The sequence below is a fragment of the Sapajus apella genome, unplaced genomic scaffold (assembly GCF_009761245.1).
Source record: "Sapajus apella isolate SASKATOON/1434 unplaced genomic scaffold, GSC_monkey_1.0 scaffold1, whole genome shotgun sequence".
Lineage (NCBI taxonomy): Eukaryota > Metazoa > Chordata > Mammalia > Primates > Cebidae > Sapajus > Sapajus apella.
The window spans coordinates 78,321,005-78,344,459 of record NW_022436941.1 but is presented as its reverse complement, the minus strand read 5'-3'; the positions used below and the strand labels follow the sequence as shown (position 1 = coordinate 78,344,459).

The following is a 23,455-nucleotide window of genomic DNA, read 5'->3' as shown; positions in this document are numbered from 1 at the left end:
TCTACACCAATAACAGATATAAAGAGAGCCAAATCAAGAGTGAACTCCCATTTACAATTGCTACAAAGAGAATAAAATACCTAGGAATACAACTAACAAAGGGTGTAAAGGACCTCATCAAGGAGAACTACAAACCACTGCTCAAGGAAATAAGAGAGGACACAAACAGATGGAAAAACACCCCATGCTCATGGATAGGAAGAATCAATATTGTGAAAACGGCCATACTGCCCAAAGTAACTTATAGATTCAATGCTGTCCCCATCAAGCTACCTATGACCCTCTTCATAGAACTGGAACAAACCACCTTAAACTTCATATGGAACCCAAAGAAGGCCTGTATAGCCAAGACAATCCTAAGCAAAAAGAACAAAGCTGGAGGCATCAGGCTACCTGACTTCAACCTATACTGCAAGGCTACAGTAATCAAAACAGCATGGTACTGGCACCAAAACAGAGATATAGATGAACGGAACAGAGCAGAGGCCCTGGAGGCAACATCACACATCTACAATCATCTGATCTTTGACAAACAGGACAAAAACAAGCATTGGGGAGAGGATTCCCTGTTTAATAAATGGTGTTGGGAAAACTGGCTAGCCATGTGCAGAGAGCAGAAACTGGACCCCATCCTGACACCTTACACTAAAATTAACTCCAGATGGATTAAATACTTAAACATAAGGCTTAATACCATAAAAACCCTAGAAGGAAACCTAGGCGAAACCATTCAGGACATAGGCATAGGCAAGGACTTCACGACTAAAACACCAAAAGCATTGACAGCAAAAGCCAAAATAGACACATGGGATCTAATTAAACCCCAGAGCTTCTGTATAGCAAAAGAAACAATCATTAGAGTGAACTGGCAATCAACAATGGGAAAAAATTTTTGCAATCTACCCATCTGACAAAGTGCTAGTATCCAGAATCTACAAAGAACTAAAACAGATTTACAAGAAAAAAACAAGCACACCCATTCAAAAGTGGGCAAAGGATATGAACAGATAATTTTCAAAAGAAGACATATATGAAACCAACAAACATATGAAAAAATGCTCATCATCACTGGTCATTAGAGAAAGGCAAATCAAAACTCCATTGAGATACCATCTATCTCACGCCAGTTAGAACGACCATCATTAAAAAATGTGAGACGGCAGATCCTGGAGAAGATGTTGGTAGGAGTGTAAATTAGTGCAACCATCGTGGAAGACAGTGTGGTGATTCCTCAAGGACCTAGAAATAAAAATTCCATTTGACCCAGCAATCTCATTACTGGGTATATATCCAAAGGATTATAAATTATTCTATTATAAAGACACATGCACACGTATGTTCATTGCGGCACTGTTTACAACAGCAAACACCTGGAACCAACCCAAATGCCCATTGATTATAGACTGGACAAGGAAAATGTGGCAATATACACCATGGGATACTATGCAGCCATAAAAACGATGAGTTTGTGTCCCTTGTAGGGGTATGGATGAATCTGGAGACCATCATTCTCAGCAAACTGACACAAGAACAGAAAATCAAACACCACCTGTTGTCACTCATAGGCGGGTGTTGAACAACGAGAACACATGGACATAGGGAGGGGAGCATCAAACACTGGGGTCCATTGGCGCAGAATAGGGGAGGATAGTGGGTGGGAAGGGAAGTTTGGGAGGGAAGTTCCCCATGGGAACATGGGAAGAAATGTCAGATATAGGTGACAGGGGGGATGGAGACAGCCAACCACATTGCCACGTATGTACCTATGCAACAATCCTGCATGTTCTGCACATGTACCGCAGAAACTAAAGTGCAATAGAATATATATATATATACATACACATACACATATACATATATATACATATAAATACATATTATATATATGAAAATATTATAGAACTAAAAAACCCTTGAACATTTCTAGATTATAAAGCTGGTTATCCTTTTGCCCATGCTTATAAATTAAGACCACAGAAAGACTAAACAAACAAAAAAAGAAAATATAACACCCTCTTCTTACTGTTCAGGTAAGAAACACAGCCCTATTCAGAGTGGGATGGTTTGTTCCTTGACTTGAGTTTTTAGCTCAAAAATGCCTCTAAGGTACCAAACCTCCTAGACTGATGAATGAGATGGAACTCCTAAGACTAGCTTATACAGTCATTTCTTAACTTCATCTAATAGTAATTCACTTGACAGAGTCTCCAAGCTACATGATTTTTAGAAGCAGATTTTCATGATTTTTATGAGCAGAGTTATCTAGCAATATGTGGAATAGAAACACATTGCAGGCTACTCACAGAGTCTGTGTTATACCCATATTTAGGACAGATGCCAAAATAAAATGCTCTTGGTTCCATGAGAGAAGCTTCAAAAGAGGAAAGGCCAATATGATGGGCCTAGAGCATGACAATTGGAAGCGTCCATTGACATCATGTCAATCAGCAATCTGCCTGCTACGTTATGACCCATTCTCTTCTTAAGATTTTGACCTTTACTTTGGTCTCATTATGAGAATAACAATAAAGTTAACCAATATAATTACAGGATTAAAAAAAATCAGAAGCCACAAGTGTTTGGCCTCAGCTGGACTGATCTAACGGCAAGTGTCCCTTCCGCATCATGTGATTTTTGTTAATCTGTTTCTTCACTGCTAGGCAGTTGTGAATTTGGGCTCTCTTCTTCAACAAAGCCCAGCTTCTTCATCAGTATTCTAAACCAGGCTTTCAATCCTTTCTCATGAGTGTCCACATCTACTCCTAAGCTCTCTTCTCTATTCACTCTTTACATAGGCAATATCTTCTATATCCAAATATAAGTGAGGTTAGTCTGTCTATTCTGTCTCTAAATATCTCTCAAAATCTGATCATTTCTCTTCTACCTACTCCCTCTAGTCTAGACCATGATGCCATCATTTCCCACCTGAATTACTGGAGTAGCTTCCTGATTGGTCTCTCCATGGAGACTCTCGTCCTACTCTCCTATCCAAGCTCTATCAGCAGCCACAGCCATCTTTTTAAAAAGGCAAATTTGATTTAACCCCATTATTAATTGGTTTACCATTTTTGCCATATTCTTAGTCTTGCTGACCTCTGTATCCTGTGTACGTCTTCAGCCTCATCTGATGGTTCCATGGTATTGCTTAATTTACACTTTGATTATATTTTTCTTCTTTCAGTTCTTTGATCACACCATGCTCTATTTTGCCTCAAGGCCTTTGCACATACTAAGATAAATTAAAGTTAAAAAAAATAACTTCTACAGCTTTCAACCATCATGACTACCCAATGACCTGCATCTGTGCCCATATATACTCTATGTTCTCTTTTATTACTATGGATAAACTGTCCTTCCTCCAATGCCAAGACTAGATCCTTCTGGTATACACTGGATCAAGCCCCTTTCTTCTGCTCAAAGACATTATCCCAGCAATTTTCTGTAACATCAACTTTTCCTTCTCCACTAAATTGTCCACCTCAGCATACAACCATACTGTTAATTCCTCAATTTAAAAAAATTATCTTGGCTCACATTGTTCTTCAGCAATATCCTATCACTCCCCTTTCCTCTGCAGAGAAACTCTAGCAGCGTGGTTACCTTTCTCAAGTCCTCTAATTCTTTATTCAAAGTTACATTCTCAGTGAGATCTTCCATGGTTACTCTATAACTCTAATCTCTCGGTCCGTGAGAGCAGGGACATTTGTCAACACTGTACACTATTTGACTCCAATGCCTATCTCCATGAAAGCAGACACTATGCCTCTTTCTGCTCACTGCTGTATCTTGATTACCTGGCATTATCCCTGTTTCAGATAGGGCACACAATCACTGTGGTGAATGAAGGAATGAATGCATGACCATTGTAACCACTTCCTCTCTCCTCAGCCCCCTCCCTGACACAAGAAGCAGATAGTTATGGTCTTTTAATATTTTCCAAGCTTAAATAGCCTGATAAGTTGTACAGTCAGTAACTTCTTCCTAAAGTTACCTAAGTCTAAATCAAGACTTGGCAAAGGTTTTCTGTAAAGCACCAGATAGTAAACACTGTGGACTCTGCAGGCCAAATGGCCTCCATCTCCACTATTCTACTCCGTAGACGTAATTCAAGCTCCAAGAAAACTTCATTTGTAAAACAGGTGGCAAGCAGCATTTTGCTCACAGTCTGCCGTGTGACAACCCTTAGTCTATGTTGTTTTTATGGATGTTATCTTCTAAACAGAAGGACATGAAAATGGCAACAGCATTTTTCCCATCCAGGTAGCTAGGTCAAGACTTTCCATTGCCTCACAGACTCGTGGAGTTCTCACAAGTGAGGATCTCATCCACTACCCCCACCTCTCAACTCAATCTCGGGTTCACTACTAGTTTACAACATAAACTTAGTTTACAAAGGCAATTAGAGCCAACAGTAAAGATAAAGAATAGTAAAACAGTATCTCTCTACTCGAGGATATCACATGATTTTTATCTCCAATATACTTCAAATCCTAATACACTTCATTGTCTCATGAACCCTCCAAGGAAAATATATTAGAACTTTTCTTCTTCTGGGACATTATTAGAAAAATAAACTCTAGGTGGGAGGGAAAAATGTAGATCCTTATAATCATTTTCAGAGACATTTACAAACACCCATATTTTTACATTTTGTAGATGACATATTTCTCTCTTAGGTGTATAGGCCTATGTCATTCAAAGCAATCTTTTGTTTGCTTGTGCTTACAGATGCTGCAACAGAATAATTTAAATGCAAATGAGAAGCCACCCATAGACAACTTTATTTTGTGGTTGTGATATGAGACTAATCGAAGTAGTGAGTTATTTTTCAAGATGAAAAAGTGTCCTTTAAATAAGAGAAATGATACAGATGTTTCAACTGTCGCCAATTTTTTGCAAATGTCATCTGATTTTCATTTTCTCATCAATTAATAGACTCTAATATGGCATTGTACAAAGTCAATTTTCTAAAAATAATCATTTTCAAACTGTTAGAGCAATAATCAGTGGCAGTTTAATAACAGAGCTTAGTGTTATGTTAGAATATATATTATTTTGAATGGACAAGGGTTTTAGTTAATGCTGCTAATTTATAACAATGAAATCTAACTTGCTGTCCATTGTTGAGGAAGATTTTCACTGTATTTAACACATCCCTAGCAGAGATCTTTTATAGTTGTTAAAGTACATTAACTCTTTCAGGCCAACGAATCAGAGACCATTTAACCCCAGATATATAATTTTCTAACTGGTAAATTAAACTACAGGTGTGGGGAATTTTTTTTTTTTTTTTGAGACGGAGTTTCGCTCTTATTACCCAGGCTGGAGTGCAATGGCGTGATCTCAGCTCACCGCAACGTCCGCCTCCTGGGTTCATACAATTCTCCTGTCTCAACCTCCTGAGTAGCTGGGATTACAGGCACGTGCCACCATGCCCAGCTGATTTTTTGTATTTTTGGTAGAGACGGGGTTTCACCATGTTGACCAGGATGGTCTCAATCTCTTGACCTCGTGATCCACCCGCCTCGGCCTCCCAAAGTGCTGGGATTACAGGCTTGAGCCACCGCGCCCGGCTGGTGTGGGGAATTTTTATGGAGAGTTGACCTGGAGTTTTCTCAGAATCTCCAATGCCCAAGGAACCACAGTCACCTTCATTATCTTTTCATACCACGTAAGGTTACTACATAATCACGGTCAGCTTGTGTCACTCTCAGATAATTATTGATGTCAGAAGGGCCTTCTTTAGAAAGAGGGAAATAACATCAGTGAGAAATCGCAAAATGTTCAAGTATTCTAGAAAGAAAAGTAAAGATTAAATGGCAAGATGGGCAACTAGATAGCATCTGCACAGCAAAGAAACTGTCAACAGAGTAAACAGAAAACCTACAAAATGGAAGAATATATTTGCAAACTATGCATATGACAAAGTTCTAATTTTTACTATCTATAGGGAACTTAAACAAATTAATAAGCAAAAAACAACCCCATTAAAAGGCGGGTAAATGACCTGAACAGAAGACACGCAAGTGGTCAAAATACATATTAAAAAATTCTTATATCACTAATCATCAGAGAAATGCAAATCAAAACCACAATAAGATACCGTCTCACACCAGTCAGAATAGCTATTATAAAAAAGTCAAAAAATGACAGATATTGGTGAGGCTGTGGAGAAAAGGGAATGCTTATACACCATTGGTGGAAATGTAAATTAGCCCAGTCATTGTGGAAAGCACTCTGGAGCTTTCCTAAAGAACTTAAAACAGAGTTACCATTTGACCCAGCAATCCCATTACCAGGTATATATTCCTACAAAAGTAAATAATTCTACTGAAAGGACATATGCACTCATATGTTTATCACTGTACTATTCACAATAGCAAAGATGTGGAATCAACACAGGTGCCCATCAATAGTAAAGTGGATAAAGAAAATGTGGTACATATATACTATAGAATACTATGTAACCTCCCTTTCCAAATACTACTAAATTTAAAGGTGATGTTCTCCCTTAATTCACTGAGGCGAATACTTAGTTTTGCTTGGTTCTGCTGGTGATCTCTTTTTGGGAGTCTGTTGCTAACAGAGGAATGGTTGTACAAAATGATCTGTAGAATTCTGAAAGGCCAAGTATCCCCATCTCCCACCATAGTTGCCCAAACTTCCTGTTGGATTGCCTGTGAGAAAAAAAAGTCTATGAATTTTTAAAATCTATCTATAATATATTCCCAGTACCTCAAACTGTGTCTATCATATACTAAGACTCAATAGATGACTTTGGATGAATGAATTGTAAATAAATAATACATACAACTTTAATGTAATTTTATTGATTGGATAAACACTTATTTTTATTAATAGAAATCAATGCAAGAGAAATAAAAATCACAATTCTGTAAGTCCAGAATTCAAATTATTTTCACATTGCTTTCCAGTTCTCAGCCACATGCAGACATATATTCTAAAGTGCTGTAAGTTTAACCTGGATATGATTGTGTATTTTTCTTTTCTTTTCTTCTCAAAACATTCTAAATACTTCCATATTGCTATGTACTTATCATAATAATTATCTTAATGACTATATCATGATCCAAGAATATAAATTTTCATTATCATTTATTCACTGTTTTGCCAACTGCCAAAAATGTGTTGGCATATAGAAAAGTTTTATAAAAACACTCTCATCTCTGTTTTCTTCAGTGGATATTGGACAGAACATACCAGAATGCATAAGCCAAAATAAGAAGATATGAGTTCTAGTCTTTATTTGTTGCAGTTAATGCTCTGAAAATTAGTTAACCTTGACATTTCTCCTTAAAACAAATGAAGCCTTCTCAGCTTGGGTCTCTGTTATGTAAAATTAAAACCCTTTGCTGAAGCACTGTGTACATATGACATACCCTACAGTTGCCAAATCCTAGTCACAAATACTATTTCAAACAGTGTAAATGAAACCAATAAACAAAAAATGACCCAGACAAGGTAACCAAAAAGACAAGAATAAGAAAAAAAATTGTGTGCACATACATATTATATAAAGGCTCTTAGTTCCAGGTCTCACTCATACACCTCTGTCAGATAGCCTTAAATAAAAATTAGCATGATCATAGGTTGCTGTCAGTTAATGTCTGCAAATAATATGTTACATCCAAGTTAAGGGCAAAACCATAAGCAGAAGCCTTTCTGTTGTTTCACTAAGGTCACAACAGTGACCAATTTACAGGAGAATGTTTCCTACGAATAGAATTTTTGCATATTGAATTCAATGTTATTCTTCATTTTACTGCTAAAATTGGCAGCATGATGAACTGGAATAATGCTTGAATCCCAGAAATAGCGTTTAAGAATATATAAGAAAGCAATAGTGTTTAATTCAATGATTATTTCTAAGCAATAAAATTCTCAAGAGCAAACTCAAATGCTGATTCAAAATATCAAAGTTGTTATAATTGCTGGCAAAATATTAGAGTTATATAGAAAAATTATTTAAGATAAACAAATACTTTGAAAATGATAATGCATATTTTAAAAAAATCAAATCCTTCTCCATACTCCACAGCCTGTAATAATTCCAGAAAACAGCTGAGTAATCTGGAAGATGAAGTCCCAAAACACCAGAAGCTTCTGCTATTCTCCAATAGATGCTAGAAGGTACTAGGAACCCAAGAAAACCACGGCAGACCTACTTACTGGAATTAGGACAATCCCCGCAATCTTTTCAAAAGACCTACTAACTATGCTCAACTTCTCATTCTCTGGGTTAACACATGTCAGTCAGTGGACAGCTGGACCAATTATTGAAGATGTTTTGGAATGCTGTTTCATAATCATCTCTCAGAGAACCACCCGATATAGAGCTTCTTCCTCTTCCCTTTGTTCTTTCAGCTTCTCATCCCCATGTTGCACTGTGATTTCCCGCTCCTATCTATTCTCCCACTCTCATTCTTTCTATATTATTCAGTCAGTTCCTCTGGAGCCCTTCTTCCACAGCAAACAGACTTTGCTTCCTCCTCAACCTTGCCACCACAAAGTCGTCCCAGATCCTAACTTCTTTCAAACTTGGCTCTTTGCTGAAGATGCCACTTCCCTGTGGTGGATTCAGGGTAGGGTGCTGTGGTTCTCAATGCCCTCTCTGGGTCCCAAGATGAAATGGGTGCTCTCCTAGTTACTCACATTTACTTACTCTTCTATCTTCTTGTGAAAACTTCTCGTTTGACAACTATGCCAATCAACTCTACTTCCTCATCTCTGACTTCTGTCAGTCTCTTTGGTCAGTTTCTCATTCACTGAAAACTGTCCATCTTTTTAGCATCTTGACAGCTTGAATCCTGCTGCAGTCCTGGGTGACTTTGATGTTAATGTGGAAGCATCTCCTCATGCCCCGATCTCTCAATTCCTCAGCTACATCTTTTCCACAGCAGTCACCCTCTTCCCTGACACCCTTCTACATCTTAAACATACCTTAAATTACCTCTAGCACTTACATCTTTATGAGGTTCATTTTATCCTCCAAATATGATCTACCTTTTGTTTGCTCAGTTATTCTAATTTCACCTGTTTGACATCATAGAGATTTCTAGAGATCTTGAACACTTTCTATATCAGTATCTTCTCATATTCCCTCATTTCCATAGCCAGCTTAGTTGCCACAATTCATCACTTCTTTCACTCTCTTTCAAATACCTTCAAATCTCTTGCCCTATTTTTCTTATATTGCACCTTCTTTCCAATTTTGGATTAATCCAACTGTTTGCCTTTTCAGTGCTTATATCATAGGTGCTTAGCACTCCTGGAAAATATTATAAAACCTCACATATTGGTTACATGAAAAGTTAGTGGTAAGTTTTATCAATGGTACCTTTAATTGATATTATGGTCTAGCCATGTTTTAGCAGTTTCTAGTTATCTAAATGCAGACACTCTACTTTAATCTTATCCCTGGACTTTGACCTTCTGTTCTCTCTGCTTGGTATCATTTTCTTTTGATCTCAGATTAGGTGTCAGTTCCTGACAAGTCAAGTGAGTTTGCTCCCCAATGAGATTTCATATTTCTCCATTTGTCTGTAGTCACATTTGTACATTATATGTCACAAATAAGATTATAGTGGTCTATTTTCTTGCATGTGCCCTACTTGATTCAATCCTCTGTGAAAGAAAAGACTGTGTTTTATCTTGTTGAGCCTTGGGTCACCAGCACATGGCTCAGTATACAGCAAATGACAGACTCTCACTATTTGTTGGATGAATGTAAAGTGAATATATTAACACATGACTAACGTATGATTGAGAGGCTGAGCATATTTATCAGGATCCCCTGCATGTATGATTTTATTGTTTTTAATTGTTTTATAACATATGTATAAATACAGGCATACGTGTTTTATTGTGCTTTGATTGATATGGTTTGCGTATTCGTAATCTTCAAATCTCATATTGAGATTTGATCCTCAATGTTGGAGGTAGGCCTAATGGGAGATGCCTGGGTCATGGGAGCAGAGCCCTCATGAATGGCTTGGTGTCCTCCCTGTGGTCATGACTTACTGCAAGATCTGATTGTTTAAAGGAGTGTGACCCCTGCCCTCTCTCTCTTACTCCCTCTCCTGTCATGTGACACAGTTGCTCCCCTTTTACCTTTTGTCATGAATAAAACTTCCTGAAGCCTAACCAAAAGCCAAGCAGATGCCGGTGCCATGCACAGACAGCCTGCGAAACCAGGGGCCAAATAAATCTCTTTTCTTTATAAATTAGCCAGTCTCAGGTATTCCTTTATAGTCATGCAAAACAGACTAACATATTCCTTTATTACACTTCACAATATTGTGTTTTTTCCAAATTGAATATTGTGGGAACCCTGCTTCAAGCAAGTCCGTCGGCACCATTTTTTCCCAACAACACGTATTCACTTTGTGTTTCTATAACATACTTTGGTATTCTCACAATATTTTATACTTTTTCATTATTATTATATCTGTTATGGTGATCTGTGATCAGTAGTCTTGGATGTTACCACTGAAATTTTTTGGGTGCCACAAACCATGCTTGTGGAAGACAGTAAACTTAATGGATTAATGTTGTCTGTGTTCTCAATGCTGCACTGACTAGCCATTCCCCAATTTCTCTCTTTTCTTCAGGTCTCCCTATTCCCTGACACACAATAATATTGAAATTAGGCCAATCAATAACCCTACAATGACCTGTAAGTGTTCAACTGAAAGGAAGAATTACAGGTCTCTCACATGAAGTCAAAAGCCAGACATAATAAAGCTTGGTGAGGAATACAGGTCAAAATCCAAGACAGGCTGAAGGCCAGACCTTTTGCACCAGTTAGCCAAGTTGTGACCACAAAGAAAAAGTTTTTGAAGGAAATTAAAAGTACTACTCTAGTGAACACAGAAATGACAGGAAGCCCAAACAGCCTTATTGCTAATGTGGAGAAAGTTTTAGTGGTTTGGATAGAAGATCAAACCAGTTGCAACATTCCCTTAAGCCAAAGCCTAATCCCAAGCAAGACCCTAACTCTCTTTAATTCAATGAAGTCTGAGAGAGGTGAGGACTGCAGAAGTAAAGCTGGATGCCAGCAAAGGGTGGTTCATGATGTTTACAAGAAAGAAGTCATCTCCAATACATAAAAGTACAGGGTGCACAAATTACCCATTTAACATACCTGAATAAATATCCTCTGAACCTAAAATAAAGTTGGAAAAAAAAAGAGTGAGAAGTGAAGCAGCAAGTGGTCATGTATAAACTGCAACAAGTTATCCAGACGGTCTAGCTAAGATCATTGATGAAGGCAGCCACGTTAAACAACAGATTTTCAACGGAGACAAAATAGCCTTCTATTGGGAGAAGATACCATCTACAACTTTCATTGCTAGACAGAAAAAGTCAATGCCTGGCTTCAAAGCTTCAAAAGAAAAGCTGATTCTCCTGGTAGGGGCTAATGCAGCTGGCGACTTTAAGTTGAAGACAATGTTCATTTAATATTCCAATAATTCTAGGGTCTATGAGAATTGTGCTAAATCTATTCTGCCTGTGCTTTATACATAAAAAATAAGGACTAGATGACAGTGTATCTGTTTATAGCATAGTTTACTAAATATTTTAAGTCCACTGTTAAGACATACTGCTCATAAAGATTCCTTTCAAAATATTACTGCTCATTGACAATGTATCTAGTCACTCGAGAGCTTTGCTGAAGATGTACAAGGAGGTTAATGTTGTTATCATGCCTACTATCACAACATTCATTCTGAAGCCCATGTATCAAGGAGTCATTTCAACTCTTAAGTCTTATTATTTAAGAAATACATTTAATAAGGCTATAGCTACCATAGATACTTATTTCTCTGATGGATCAAGGAAAAGTAAATTGAAAACCTTGATAGGATTCACCATTCTAGATGCCATTAAGAATATTTGTGATACATAGGCATAGGTCAAAGTATCAACATTAACAAGAGTTTCAAAGAAATTGATTCCAACCCTCACAGATGACTCTGAGGGTTTCAAGTGGAGAAAGTAACTGCAAATGTGGTGGAAAGTGCAAGAGAACTAGAATTAGAAATGGAACCTAAAGATGTAATTGAATTACTGTAATCTCATGATAAAACTGGAATGAATGAGGAGTTCTTACGGGTGAAGCAAAGAATGTGATTTCTTGAGACAGAATCTACTCCTGGTAAAAATGCTGTGAACATTGTTGAAATAGCAACAAAGGATTTAAAACATTATATAAACTTAGTAGATTAACCAGCAGCAGGGCTTGAGATGATTGACTCCAATTTTGAAAGAAGGGCTAGTGTGGATAAAATGCTATCAAACAGCATTGCATGCTACAGAGAAATCTTTCGTGCAAGGAAGAATCAATGGACGTGGCAAATCTCATTGTTGTGTTATTCTAAGAAATTGTCAGAGTCATCCCAATCTTCAGCAATCACAACCTTGATCAGTCAGCAGCCAACATTGAGGCAAGACTCTCCACCAGCAAAATGTTTCTGATTTGCTGAAGGTGAAGATAGTTGCTAGCATTTTTTAGCAATAAAGTATTTTGTACTTAAGGTGTATGCATTGTTTTCTTAGAGACAATGCTATTGCACACTACAGTATAGTGTAAACATAACTTTCATATGCACCGGAATCCCAAAAAGTATGTGTGGCTTGCTTTATTGTGATATGTGCTTTATTACAGTGGTGTGACTCTGAATCCCCAATATTTCTGATGGATGTCTAGTATATACCTTCAAGAAATAAAGTTAGTCTGTATTAAATAATTTTGGAGAAATTAGAAAGCCAAAATCACACGTTAACTGGGACACAGAATGTTAATATATGAGTAAAGAGGGAGACCACCTTTGAAATATGTGATCAAAAGTTTCAGAAAGTCAATGGTGAAGAAGTATAGTATTTATGTATTATAAATTTTATATTCTAAATATTATTTATACATTATAAATTATACATTTAAAAAGCTTTTATATTCTAAAGTTTTAAATTTCTTTATATAGCTTTCACACAGCAAAGTGTGTGTGTGTGTGTGTGTGTGTGTGTGTGTGTGTGTGTGTGTGTTTATGATGACATTTAGCACTAAACACAATTGTTTAGGAATCACATCATGGTAAAATCAGAACCCCCTGAGACAACACCCTCTGGGAATGTGAACAAAGGTCTCACTTCATTGAAACTCAGAGCCACAAACTTCAGTGTAAATGATGCTAATCTGTTAAATAAAGTTAATCCATCATCCAGATATGTTTCATAGATGACTTCAAACAACATAACTAAATGGTATTTATTTTTGTTGGATTCCTCAGATTTGAAATACATCTAAAAATGCATGCTTGGCTCCATCTACTTCCTTTCAACTGGAGGGGAGATTCTAAATGAATGAGAGGAATGGAATTATAAATAATACTGAAATTCTAAGTTCTAGAAAGAATTCTAAGTAGCTAGATTTTTTTTTTTTGGTTGGGGGAGGGAAGTGTGTTTAACCCAAGAGATCATATTTTTTTCAATAGCTTGTTTTCTATGTACAGTTTTTTTTAAAGAAACTTTTTTCTCATTTTGTAATGCTCATTGGTAGAGAAAAAAGTTTGATAACTTCATCCTTTAATGAATTTCAATTAAAAATATATTTTTTGCTTTGGATTACTCCAAGCAATGCACTCTGGTCATATTAAGTTTGAATCAGTATTATACATTTATGCAATATGTAATAATTAAACAAATACAAATTGGTCAGAATGTGCTTACCTATATTTTTTTCATAAATACAAATATTGTCAAACAGAATAAAAATGCTTTTAAATAATTATAAACTCTTCTTAAACATTTCAGTGATTCACAGTTCTGCATTATATCAGGATGTTCAGGCAGGGCAGTGTTTGTAGCAAAGAAATCATTTGTGGAGTGGAACATTGATTATTCAGTGATGGGAATAGTCACAGGAAAGGGCTTTGCTGGGTTCTGCCTTGTACTTAACATACTACTGTGCCTTAGCACTATTCACAGTAAAATAAATGCTTCTTTGGGTTCCCTTTAAAAAATATGGAGATTCCACAACTAATTTATATTACTAAAGCAAGTCATGTTGGCACAAGAAAGTTTTGAAAATAGGAACCAGATGCTCTGATGTTGGTCAACGCAAAAGTTGCCACCCTCTTTAGTGTTCTTAAGAACATGGGAGACTGGTGAAATGGAAGCCTTTGATTTATAAAGGTAAACCTTCCCCTGGTACATGTTGCTTGACTGACACACAGATATAAAGCAAAATACTGTGGTATATTATCAGTTCATTCAGCATATCCTCAATGAGGGTTGCCAGAAAGTACTACAGGAATGTAAAGGTACTGTGATAACCTGAAAAAGACATTGGAGTTTGATAATGATCGTATTTTTTTTTTTTTTTGTAAATTGAAGGCATGACAGATACGTCATAAACCTTTTCGAGATTCTATGACAGGTGAGAAAACTGTCAACATTTTTTCATTGTTTATTTTAGATTAGATTCAAGAATTGCTCTGATTCTGGAAATGAGTTGATTTTTATCCAGATATTTTAAAGTGCTCCATCACTCTTTCAACTCTAATTTTAAGCTTGAAAATCACAAATTTAGGGCCAGGCATGGTAGCTCACACATATAATCCCAGCACTTTGGGAGACCGAGACAGGCAGATTACATGAGGCCAAGAGTTCAAGACCAGGCTGGCCAACATGGCGAAACCCTGTCTCTACTAAAAAAACAAAAAATAGCCTGGTGGAACACACCTGTAGTCCCACCTACTTGTGAGGCTGAGGCAGGAGAATCACTTGAACATGGGAAGTGGAGGTTGCAGTGATTGGATATCGTACCACTGTACTCTAGCCTGGATGACAGAGCAAGACTCCATTTCAAAAACAAACAAAAAAGAAAATGACAAATTTACAAATTTTAAAGGAAAGGCAGGTATAATTAAATTAGAATAATGCTTTAAAACAAAAGCCCTGTGATATTTTGTGAGTGTCCTGTTAAGTTTAGATAAACACTACAGTCATAAATTGTATTTAAATCAACCAAAACCAAAAGACCCCAGTTTCTTCTGCTTAGTATGCATCTTCAATATTATGGGAAGTATTGTTTCCCAATTTTTTGCATTGATTACTTTAAAAATTTCATCTAGCTCAAGAATACTATATTTCTAGAGAATGTTTCACAATCAAAATTATGTGTTCCATTTTCAATTTAGGAAAGCTTTGCCTAGTGGGTTATAGATATTCCATATAACATTCCATAAGAACTTAGGTAAATCTCTTGAAACTTGAACATATATCAAATATGAAGGTACATGCTTCATGGTAGACTGTGAAATACAATCTCTATCTTTATAAATCCTTATATGTAAAATATTTAAAATACAAAATATCCATTATTAATACCTTCTGAAGTTTAAAAGGCCAAATTTGAAAGATCAGATGTGTCTGCTTCATCTAGACTTCTGTTTTTCTTCCTTTTATTTTCTGTTTGGATTTTGATTCAGTAACAAATTGCTGAAAATAATCTTTTCTTAATGTTCACTCTAATGTACTGTTTGTACTCAAGAACACAAGATGAAGAATGGTTAGTCAAAGAATCCAATGTCTAACTGGCATCTGGGACCAGTCCCTCTGTTAATAGCACAAAAATCAAGGAAATATTTCTGGAAAATCCTTGTAAAATGAACCCTTATATGAATAAAATAATTCTTCTCTCTCTGTTGGGTAAATTTATCCCCAAAAGTGACCATGTCTTCTTTTACATTTTTTTTCATTTTCCTTTTTTATAGGACATAGTGTTACAAAGTTACACAGTGTATTTCTTCAGGCAGGTAATAGGATACTAGGGATGAGAAAGTGTTTGTAATGTTCTCCACCCACCCACATTCCTGAATATACATCTATCCAGAGGCATGTCATCATGTCACAAGGGGACAACTCACTTTTTGGCTCTCATTTTATTGCAGCAGATGCAGCAATGAAACACGAGTAGAAAGTTTTATTGCTACCTCCCCAACCCTTTCTTTGTTCCCATAACTTCCCACCTGTGTTCTGGGAATGATTTCCACGTGTGTGGCAAGCTAGATCATCCTTAGATTGTCTAGGGACACATGGACTGCAGGGGGAATGTAAGCCAGGGCCCAAGATAGGGCCGAAAGGAGATCCTATTTCCTCCTAAGGATTCTGAACAGGAAACTATTTAGAAGTCAGCAAGGTTGTGAAGGGAGTATAGGGTTGTGCAGAAGTAGGGAGGACCTCCCTTCTCATTCCAAACATAATTTAACAGCAAGACATGTCTGCAGGCAGATGCCAGATACTGACTTCTTAACATAAATGTCACAAGTCCATAATAATCACAACTTTCTGAAACAGAAGCCAATTTTTGGTTGACTCCCAAATCTGCGAGAACATCCATCACCACCCCAAGAGTTATTTGTAGAGGATCTCTGAAGCCAATTCCAATAAGGAAACAGACATTAACAACAAACATTATTTGTTCTAATATTTTCCCAGTGTAGGATTAGTAATTTTTGATGTTATATGTTAAATACTTACAATATGAGAAAACTGGTATAACAGAAAATTATGAGGAAAATATGAGAATGTGACTTTCCAAATTACTTCTTTGGTACGTTCATAACATTTCAAGTCATTAATAGCTGTCTTTCTTACTTCGAGGAAGGCCAGTAAAGAGTCATGAAGCCTACTCTGTATGAAAAGCTAACTTGCAAATGAATTCAGGGTTGTAGGCAACCCAGGCCTTAATAATCCTGTTTTCTGTTAATTTACAGTTTCTAAAGTTTGCTAAATCACAACACACACACACAACCTAACAGTTTAGGCATACTCAAAAGGAATTGTAAAAATGTTTAGGAATTTGAACACATTCACATTGCTTGAGAAAAAAAACTCAAAGTAGAAATATAGAAGTGTGAATGACTAAAAGTCCTTTTGAACTCAGTCTTTTAACCCAAGTACTTCATGAGGAAGCTAACAGCTGTCATCTATAGCACATATTTTGCAGGCCAAAGTTCTTTCTCAGAAACTAATGATTTTCAGGGCCATACTGTGGCTTTCTAAAGGGGTGAAACAAGTTTCTAGACCCACCTCTTGACACTTGACAAAGCAAGTATCTGGCATACTGATATGCCAAAAGAAAGAGCAAAAGGCTATGATGTTAAGAAGGAAAGGAAAATAAATCTGGAGGGCATGAAAAGTTGCCTTTATCATCAAAGATTTGAAATTGTAAGGTCTGGTCTCAGTGTAGGTTGACAATGGGACTTGGGGACATACGAACCTTTAATAATGGGGAACTGGGCTGTAGACAACACAGTTAAAATAGGCTAAATTTCCCATTCACTCTTTCTGACAGCTGTGAAGGAATCTGGGCCTCCTGGATAATTGAAATGGCTGCAGAATATAAGCCCAAACTTTACCTTCTATTTCTCCTCCAAAGCTTCGACATTCCAGAAAATCATAATCCTAAATCTTCTATTCCTCAATATTCAATTCACAAATTGTTCTGGCTTCCAAAGTTAATATTACCTTTACTACCTACTTAGCTTGGTTCTTGTTGATTGGCCATTCTTGCATATTGTTACTTTTGAAAAGATATCCTTGTTCCATCTCTCAAAAAGAAACATTATTTTCTTCATAATATTGAATATGTTTGTTAATAGTAAGGATGATATTGCTTATATAGTCATTCCTTGGTATATGTAGAGGATTGGTTTCAGGATTACATGTACCAAAATTCATGTGGATACCCAAGTCCTGCAACTGGCCCTGGGGAACCCACATATATGAAAAGTCAACCCGTCTGTATTCATGAGTTTCACATCCCATGAATACTGTATTTTCCATTTGTGTTTGGTTGGAAAGAACCCTCACATAAGGGAATCCATGCAGTTCAAACTTGTATTGTTCAAGGATCAATTGTACTTGATTCTTAGACTTTTAATGAAGATGGAAATAAATTTGAATAATCAGAAATGTTATGACATAGACAATCCTAATCCTGAAATTCCTTGGCACTTAGAGAATGTTTTTAGCAACACGTTCTCTCTCTGCCACCCAGCCTGGGGTGCAGTGGCAGAATCTTGACTCACTGCAACCTCTGGCTTCCCAGGCTCAAGTGATCCTCCCGCATCAGCCTCCTGAGTAGCTGGGACCACAGGAGCAGGCCACCACACCCAGCTTATTTTTTGTATTTCTGATAGAGATGGGGTCTTGCCATGTTGCCCAGGTTGATCTCGAACTCCTGAGCTCACTCAATCCCCTGACTTGGCCTCCCAAAGTGCGGGGATTACAGTCATGAGCCACTGTGTACAGCCCAAGATTTTAAACACAATGTCCAACTATACAGAGATTTATTAAGTATACTGCATCACTTTTTTAAGGGCACATGATATAACACCAACTCAAAATGAGAAATCATGATTAGTAACCAAAGTTTTTGAGATAACCAAAGCTAACTGAATACATTAGAACATTTTAATTTTAATTATAACCTCCTCTTCCACAAATGTGAAGAAAGTAAGATAACTTCTAAGATAAACTGATGTGCAATAAACAGTTAATCAGGACTGTGTCAATTAAATATAGAAAGGCTTGTTTTCAAGACTGGCCTTTAGCTGGCCTCTGGGAACCTGAATTTCAGGAGTAATCCACCATTCTCTAAATGGTAAGAGTGGCTCAATTTGCCTAAACTGTCTGTGCCAATAATGTGGTTGATGCTGAATACCCACTTTCCTTCTGGCAATCTGGAAGTTTGCATATCCTAGGCAGAGGGTACCTAAGTGACTGGCCTCCAGTGAAAACTCTAGGCACTGAGTCTTTAATCGGCATTTCTGGTAGAAGGCATCCCTGGTAAACACATTTCACACGTCTTGTCTCAACTCATTACCGGAGAAATTAAGTGTAACTTGTCTTACTTTACTTGGCGACTCTTGGAAGCTTATGTTTGGTTTCCTCCAGATTTTGTCCCGTCTACTTTTCCCTTTGCTTACTTTGCATTGAATCCTTTTGCTATAATAGATCAGAGCCATGAATATGACTATTTTCTGAATTATTAGAGCTCTCCTAGCAAATCACTGAACCTAAGGATGGTCTTGGGAACCCTGGATACACCTGTTATCTGTGAATCTTCTACACAGATAGAACAGCAACAATGTTAATTCCAACGAAAGGAGAAATAGTTTCAGGGGAACAGCATTTTTTCAAAAAATGTTTGGGTCTAGCTGTCATATAAAATTCCCATCTGCTTCAGTATGAGTCTGATCAATCCGTATACATCATTCTTTAAACACATAGTTCAATGACGACAACAGAAACAAAACATATTTCCTCTTTTCATTGCTTCAAGGTGAATATTTGTTGTCTTATTATTTATCTAGGTATTTTCCTCATACTTTTTCATAACACAGTTCACTCGGACTCGTCCATAACCAGTAAAACAGCTAAATTCAGTATCTTTGAGTTGAGTTACTAGCCGAATTTCCTCTGAGCACGACCTTCCTAACTTTAACAAGATCTAAAAGGCATTTTTCCTTAGAGATGCCTTTAACTTGGCAGAGTATGTGGGAGCATCACATTTGTAACTAGTATTTGTTTTGTTCTTCTGGTCTTAGCAAATGTTCAAGGGTCTATCTATTTACGGCCCACTGGCTTTATCCTCTTTCCTTTCTATCCAAGATTCTTAAAAATGCAGCTGGTCACAAGAACAAATAGTGGATGTGCCCAATATCCTTACCTTCGTTCACAATTTGTAACCTGGTGATGTTGCATTAAAGTGTAAATCCCCATTGGTAAACAACACGAAAAAGAATAAACACAAAAATTATACTCTGCAAAGTAGGAAATAAAAATGTTACACAATGGAGATGTGGCTGTGGCTGATCTATACATACTAATGCAAATAAAATCACCTTATACTGGGAACTGAAATAGTATTCTGGTAAGCAATACCTCAAAATGTCAAAGGCAAAATTTTTAGACCTGTGAATACCACTGCATATTACTTTTGATTCTAATTACAATATAATCTATTCTTGATTCCAAATTCATTTTGCATCAATGAACATTGCCTACTGTTTCTAGATCCATCCCTACACAGTAATTTGTCCATTCGTTGTCATTTGTTAAAATTTTTTCTATTAAATCACATATGGCCGATATTAATTTTCCAAGTACAACTGCCCTTTTGCAAATGCTTATTAGCATTCACCAATATGTTTTCAGATCCTCCTTGTAAAACAATTTCACTAAAATGTCTTCTCCTGCAGGGATACTAATGTCACCTGAGAAAAATCATCCTTATGTTTTTGACTCTAGAAACCCCATTGTTCTCCCACTCAAATCAAGCAATGAGCCACACAAACTCAAAAGACCACAGATAACAGTCACCATCTAAAATATAAAATGGAGAAATGACATCTGAGGGCACTCACCCACTGGAGTCTGCAGAAGTGATAGCAATCAGTGGCAGAATCTTCAGGGGGAGGCTAGTTGGTCTTTGAATATTCTCTGATTCACTTTTCAAGTCAGCTTGTTCCAACTGTCTGAAGGCGAGAGGGGGGAGCTGAATATTTCGGCATGAAAGTCTCCGGACAAGATAGGGTTCCATTCCACGGAAAGGATCTTCCTCTTCATTACTGGAATGTAGTGTTTCCTCGGAGGCCTGAGGTAATAGTTCAAGAAAGCACATATAATCAACAAAAGTCACAGTGTTTATTATTAGCTAATGGCTTAATACTATCCTGGGAAAGAAATTAAGTAAACTTATACATGAAAAATGCTACAAATAAAACAGTGACATTAACTGAACAATATTTGATTAAATGTTTAGAACTCCAAACTAAAATCTATTTATTTTTAAAATAGCAAATTTGTTCACCAAGTATGGCTTGGTTATAAGTTAACATCTTCAGAATCTTAGAATTTATTAGCTTTGTGCATGAATTCTATAAAATCAAGGATAAATCAAAATGTTTTTATAACTTCTATGAAATGAATTGCAAACAACAATAAATACATATCTTGATATATGCATGTGTCAGTGTGTGTATATATACGTGTGTGTGTGTATATATATACACACACACACAGAGTTATGCATCACTTGATAACGATCCATTCTGAGAAATGCATCATTAGGCAATTTCCTTATTGTGGGAACATAACAGTGTGTTTACACAAACCTGGATGGTGCATTGTTACTGTACTAAATACTGGAGGCAACTGTAACACAAGGGAAAATATTTGCATGTCTAAGCATATCTACACATAGGAAAGATACAGTAAAAATACAGTGTTATAATCTTATGACCACCATGATTTTTGTGGTCCATAATTGACTAAAAAGTTACACAGCACATGACTGTATATTTATATATATTTTTCTCATATGCCTGCCCATGAAGAGACAGGGAGAAAAAAAGTCCTATTTTTTCTGCATATTTAAGGCCCATATTTGAAGCATATGTTTTCATATGTCACATCTTACTCAGATATACTCTTGCCAGTTTTTCTAAGAAGGCTGAGAGGGTAATAAGAAAAAAAAGACTTGAAAGAAACTTGAGGACACAGTAGAACTGTATTTAAGTCACAGCTGAATTTTGCAAATTTCATCCATGTTATTCACATGCAAAGGTAAACGCAGGTCTAGAATAAAGTAGAAAATTTAATATTTTGATTCTAGCTGAGAAAAATATATTATCACATGAGCAATAACTGCTTCCAAATGGCTGGAAAGTCTACTCTAGCAATATTTACTATATCCACATATTGAAAATTATAGAATCACCAAATGTTACAGCATGCTTCTACAGAGTGCTGGGTTTTTGAATCCTTGCACTCCCACTTTACTATTTGTATTGCTAGAGTGTTGCTTAGTCTCTCTAAGGCTTGTTTCTTTATTATAAAAATGGGACTAATATTTACATACAAGAATTAAATGAGACTATGCATATGATGTACATAGTTCCTTACCTGCATTGTGATTAGCACTCACATATGGCAATTTCCTTCCCTTCTGAGTTCTACGGGTGAAGAAGCTAGCCCAGGGAGGGAAGGTTATATTTCCCTAAATTAACCTGTTGGCTACAAGTTAGAAATTCATCAAGTTTGGAACATGCAGACCTTGTTTCTTACACTCCTTGGTATACAACTAGCTTTGGGCAAGTAACTAAGGCTCATTGAAGATGCTTCTTCATCTGAAGACTGAGATAATAATATTTACCTCTCAGGTTCATTGTCTGGACCAAATATAAAAAGTATTTGAAGCACCAATGTCTGGCAAAGAGTTTGTATTCAACAAAATGGCACCTATTATAATCCAGGCTAATTCCCTTTTTTTTCGTATAGCACTATGCTGTCTTTGATGCTCATTCTTCATATTGGTTCCCAAATAGAAAATTTTTATCTTCCTGATTTATATCTTGAAAAAGGTGAAAGCATATGCAGTGGTGGACTCTATCCAACTTTGGGTTGTATTGTCCAGTTGTATAGACAAACAAGATAATAGAAGGGGACTGAGAAGGTTAAAAAAAAGAGGTCAAAACTAAAACAGAAAGTTTATTTATTTCAAATCCTAAATTCTGAGAATCTGTGCTTTGAGGAATCTACGTGCTTTATAAAACAACATCAATAATAATGACTAATATTTATTGAGTTCTTATTAAGCAGTGTTGTGTTTTATACATACTGTCTCATTTAATTTTTAATAAAATCCATGAGTTAGTTCCTTTTTCTTTTCCCATTTTACACATTAAAAAACAAAAAACCAGAGACCTATCAAATAGCATGAGTTGGCCACACAGACACATGGCTAATGGGGTGATTAATCATCTTACTTTGCCTGGGACCTTTAGATTTTAGCACTCAGAGTCCTAAGTCCGGGGAAACCCCACAGTCCCAAGGCAACCAGGATGACTGATGATCCTACACGTCAGGATCCAAACTCAAATCTCTTCTAGTTAAAACCGGAGCTAAAAGCCACCACACTGTACTACCTTAACAAGCACAGTCCCTGGCAGAGTGAGTATTACTAGAAAAGAACAGAACACATTCTAACTGAGTGTAACTCAATAAGCTTCACATTTTCATTTGAAAAATTAAACAAAACTGAGATGAGAGCAGTCCTACACAAACATTAGAAATGAATGACAATCTGTCACTAAATGAGAAGATGGAAATTTTATCCCCTGTTCTACCCCTAATCACTCAGGTGTGATTAAGAAGTGCCATTGGTTGTAACAAAATCAGAGTACTTCATAACTGGAAGGGGTCTTAGGGTGTATTTTGTATAATGTCTTGTTTTTTGTCTGCAGAGACTAAAGATCAGCAAGGTTAAGACAAGCAGATCTGGAATAGGACCTGGGACTCTGAATTTTAGCATGCACCACCTATGATCCCAATGCAGAGGGTTTAAACAATACATTTTTTAAAA

The 23,455-nt window shown here is 36.6% G+C and overlaps 1 protein-coding gene across 4 annotated transcripts in view; it reads right to left on the bottom strand.

Moving 5' to 3' along the window:
* PDE4D (phosphodiesterase 4D) overlaps positions 1 to 23,455 on the bottom strand; it is a 1,549,195-nt gene that overhangs the window by 1,022,077 nt on the left and 503,663 nt on the right. For all 4 annotated transcript variants that reach the window (XM_032281891.1, XM_032281808.1, XM_032282629.1 and 1 more), the window contains exon 3: positions 20,457 to 20,686. In XM_032281891.1, coding sequence (XP_032137782.1) covers positions 20,457 to 20,686 — 230 coding nt within the window. The remainder of the gene's footprint in view (positions 1 to 20,456; positions 20,687 to 23,455) is intronic.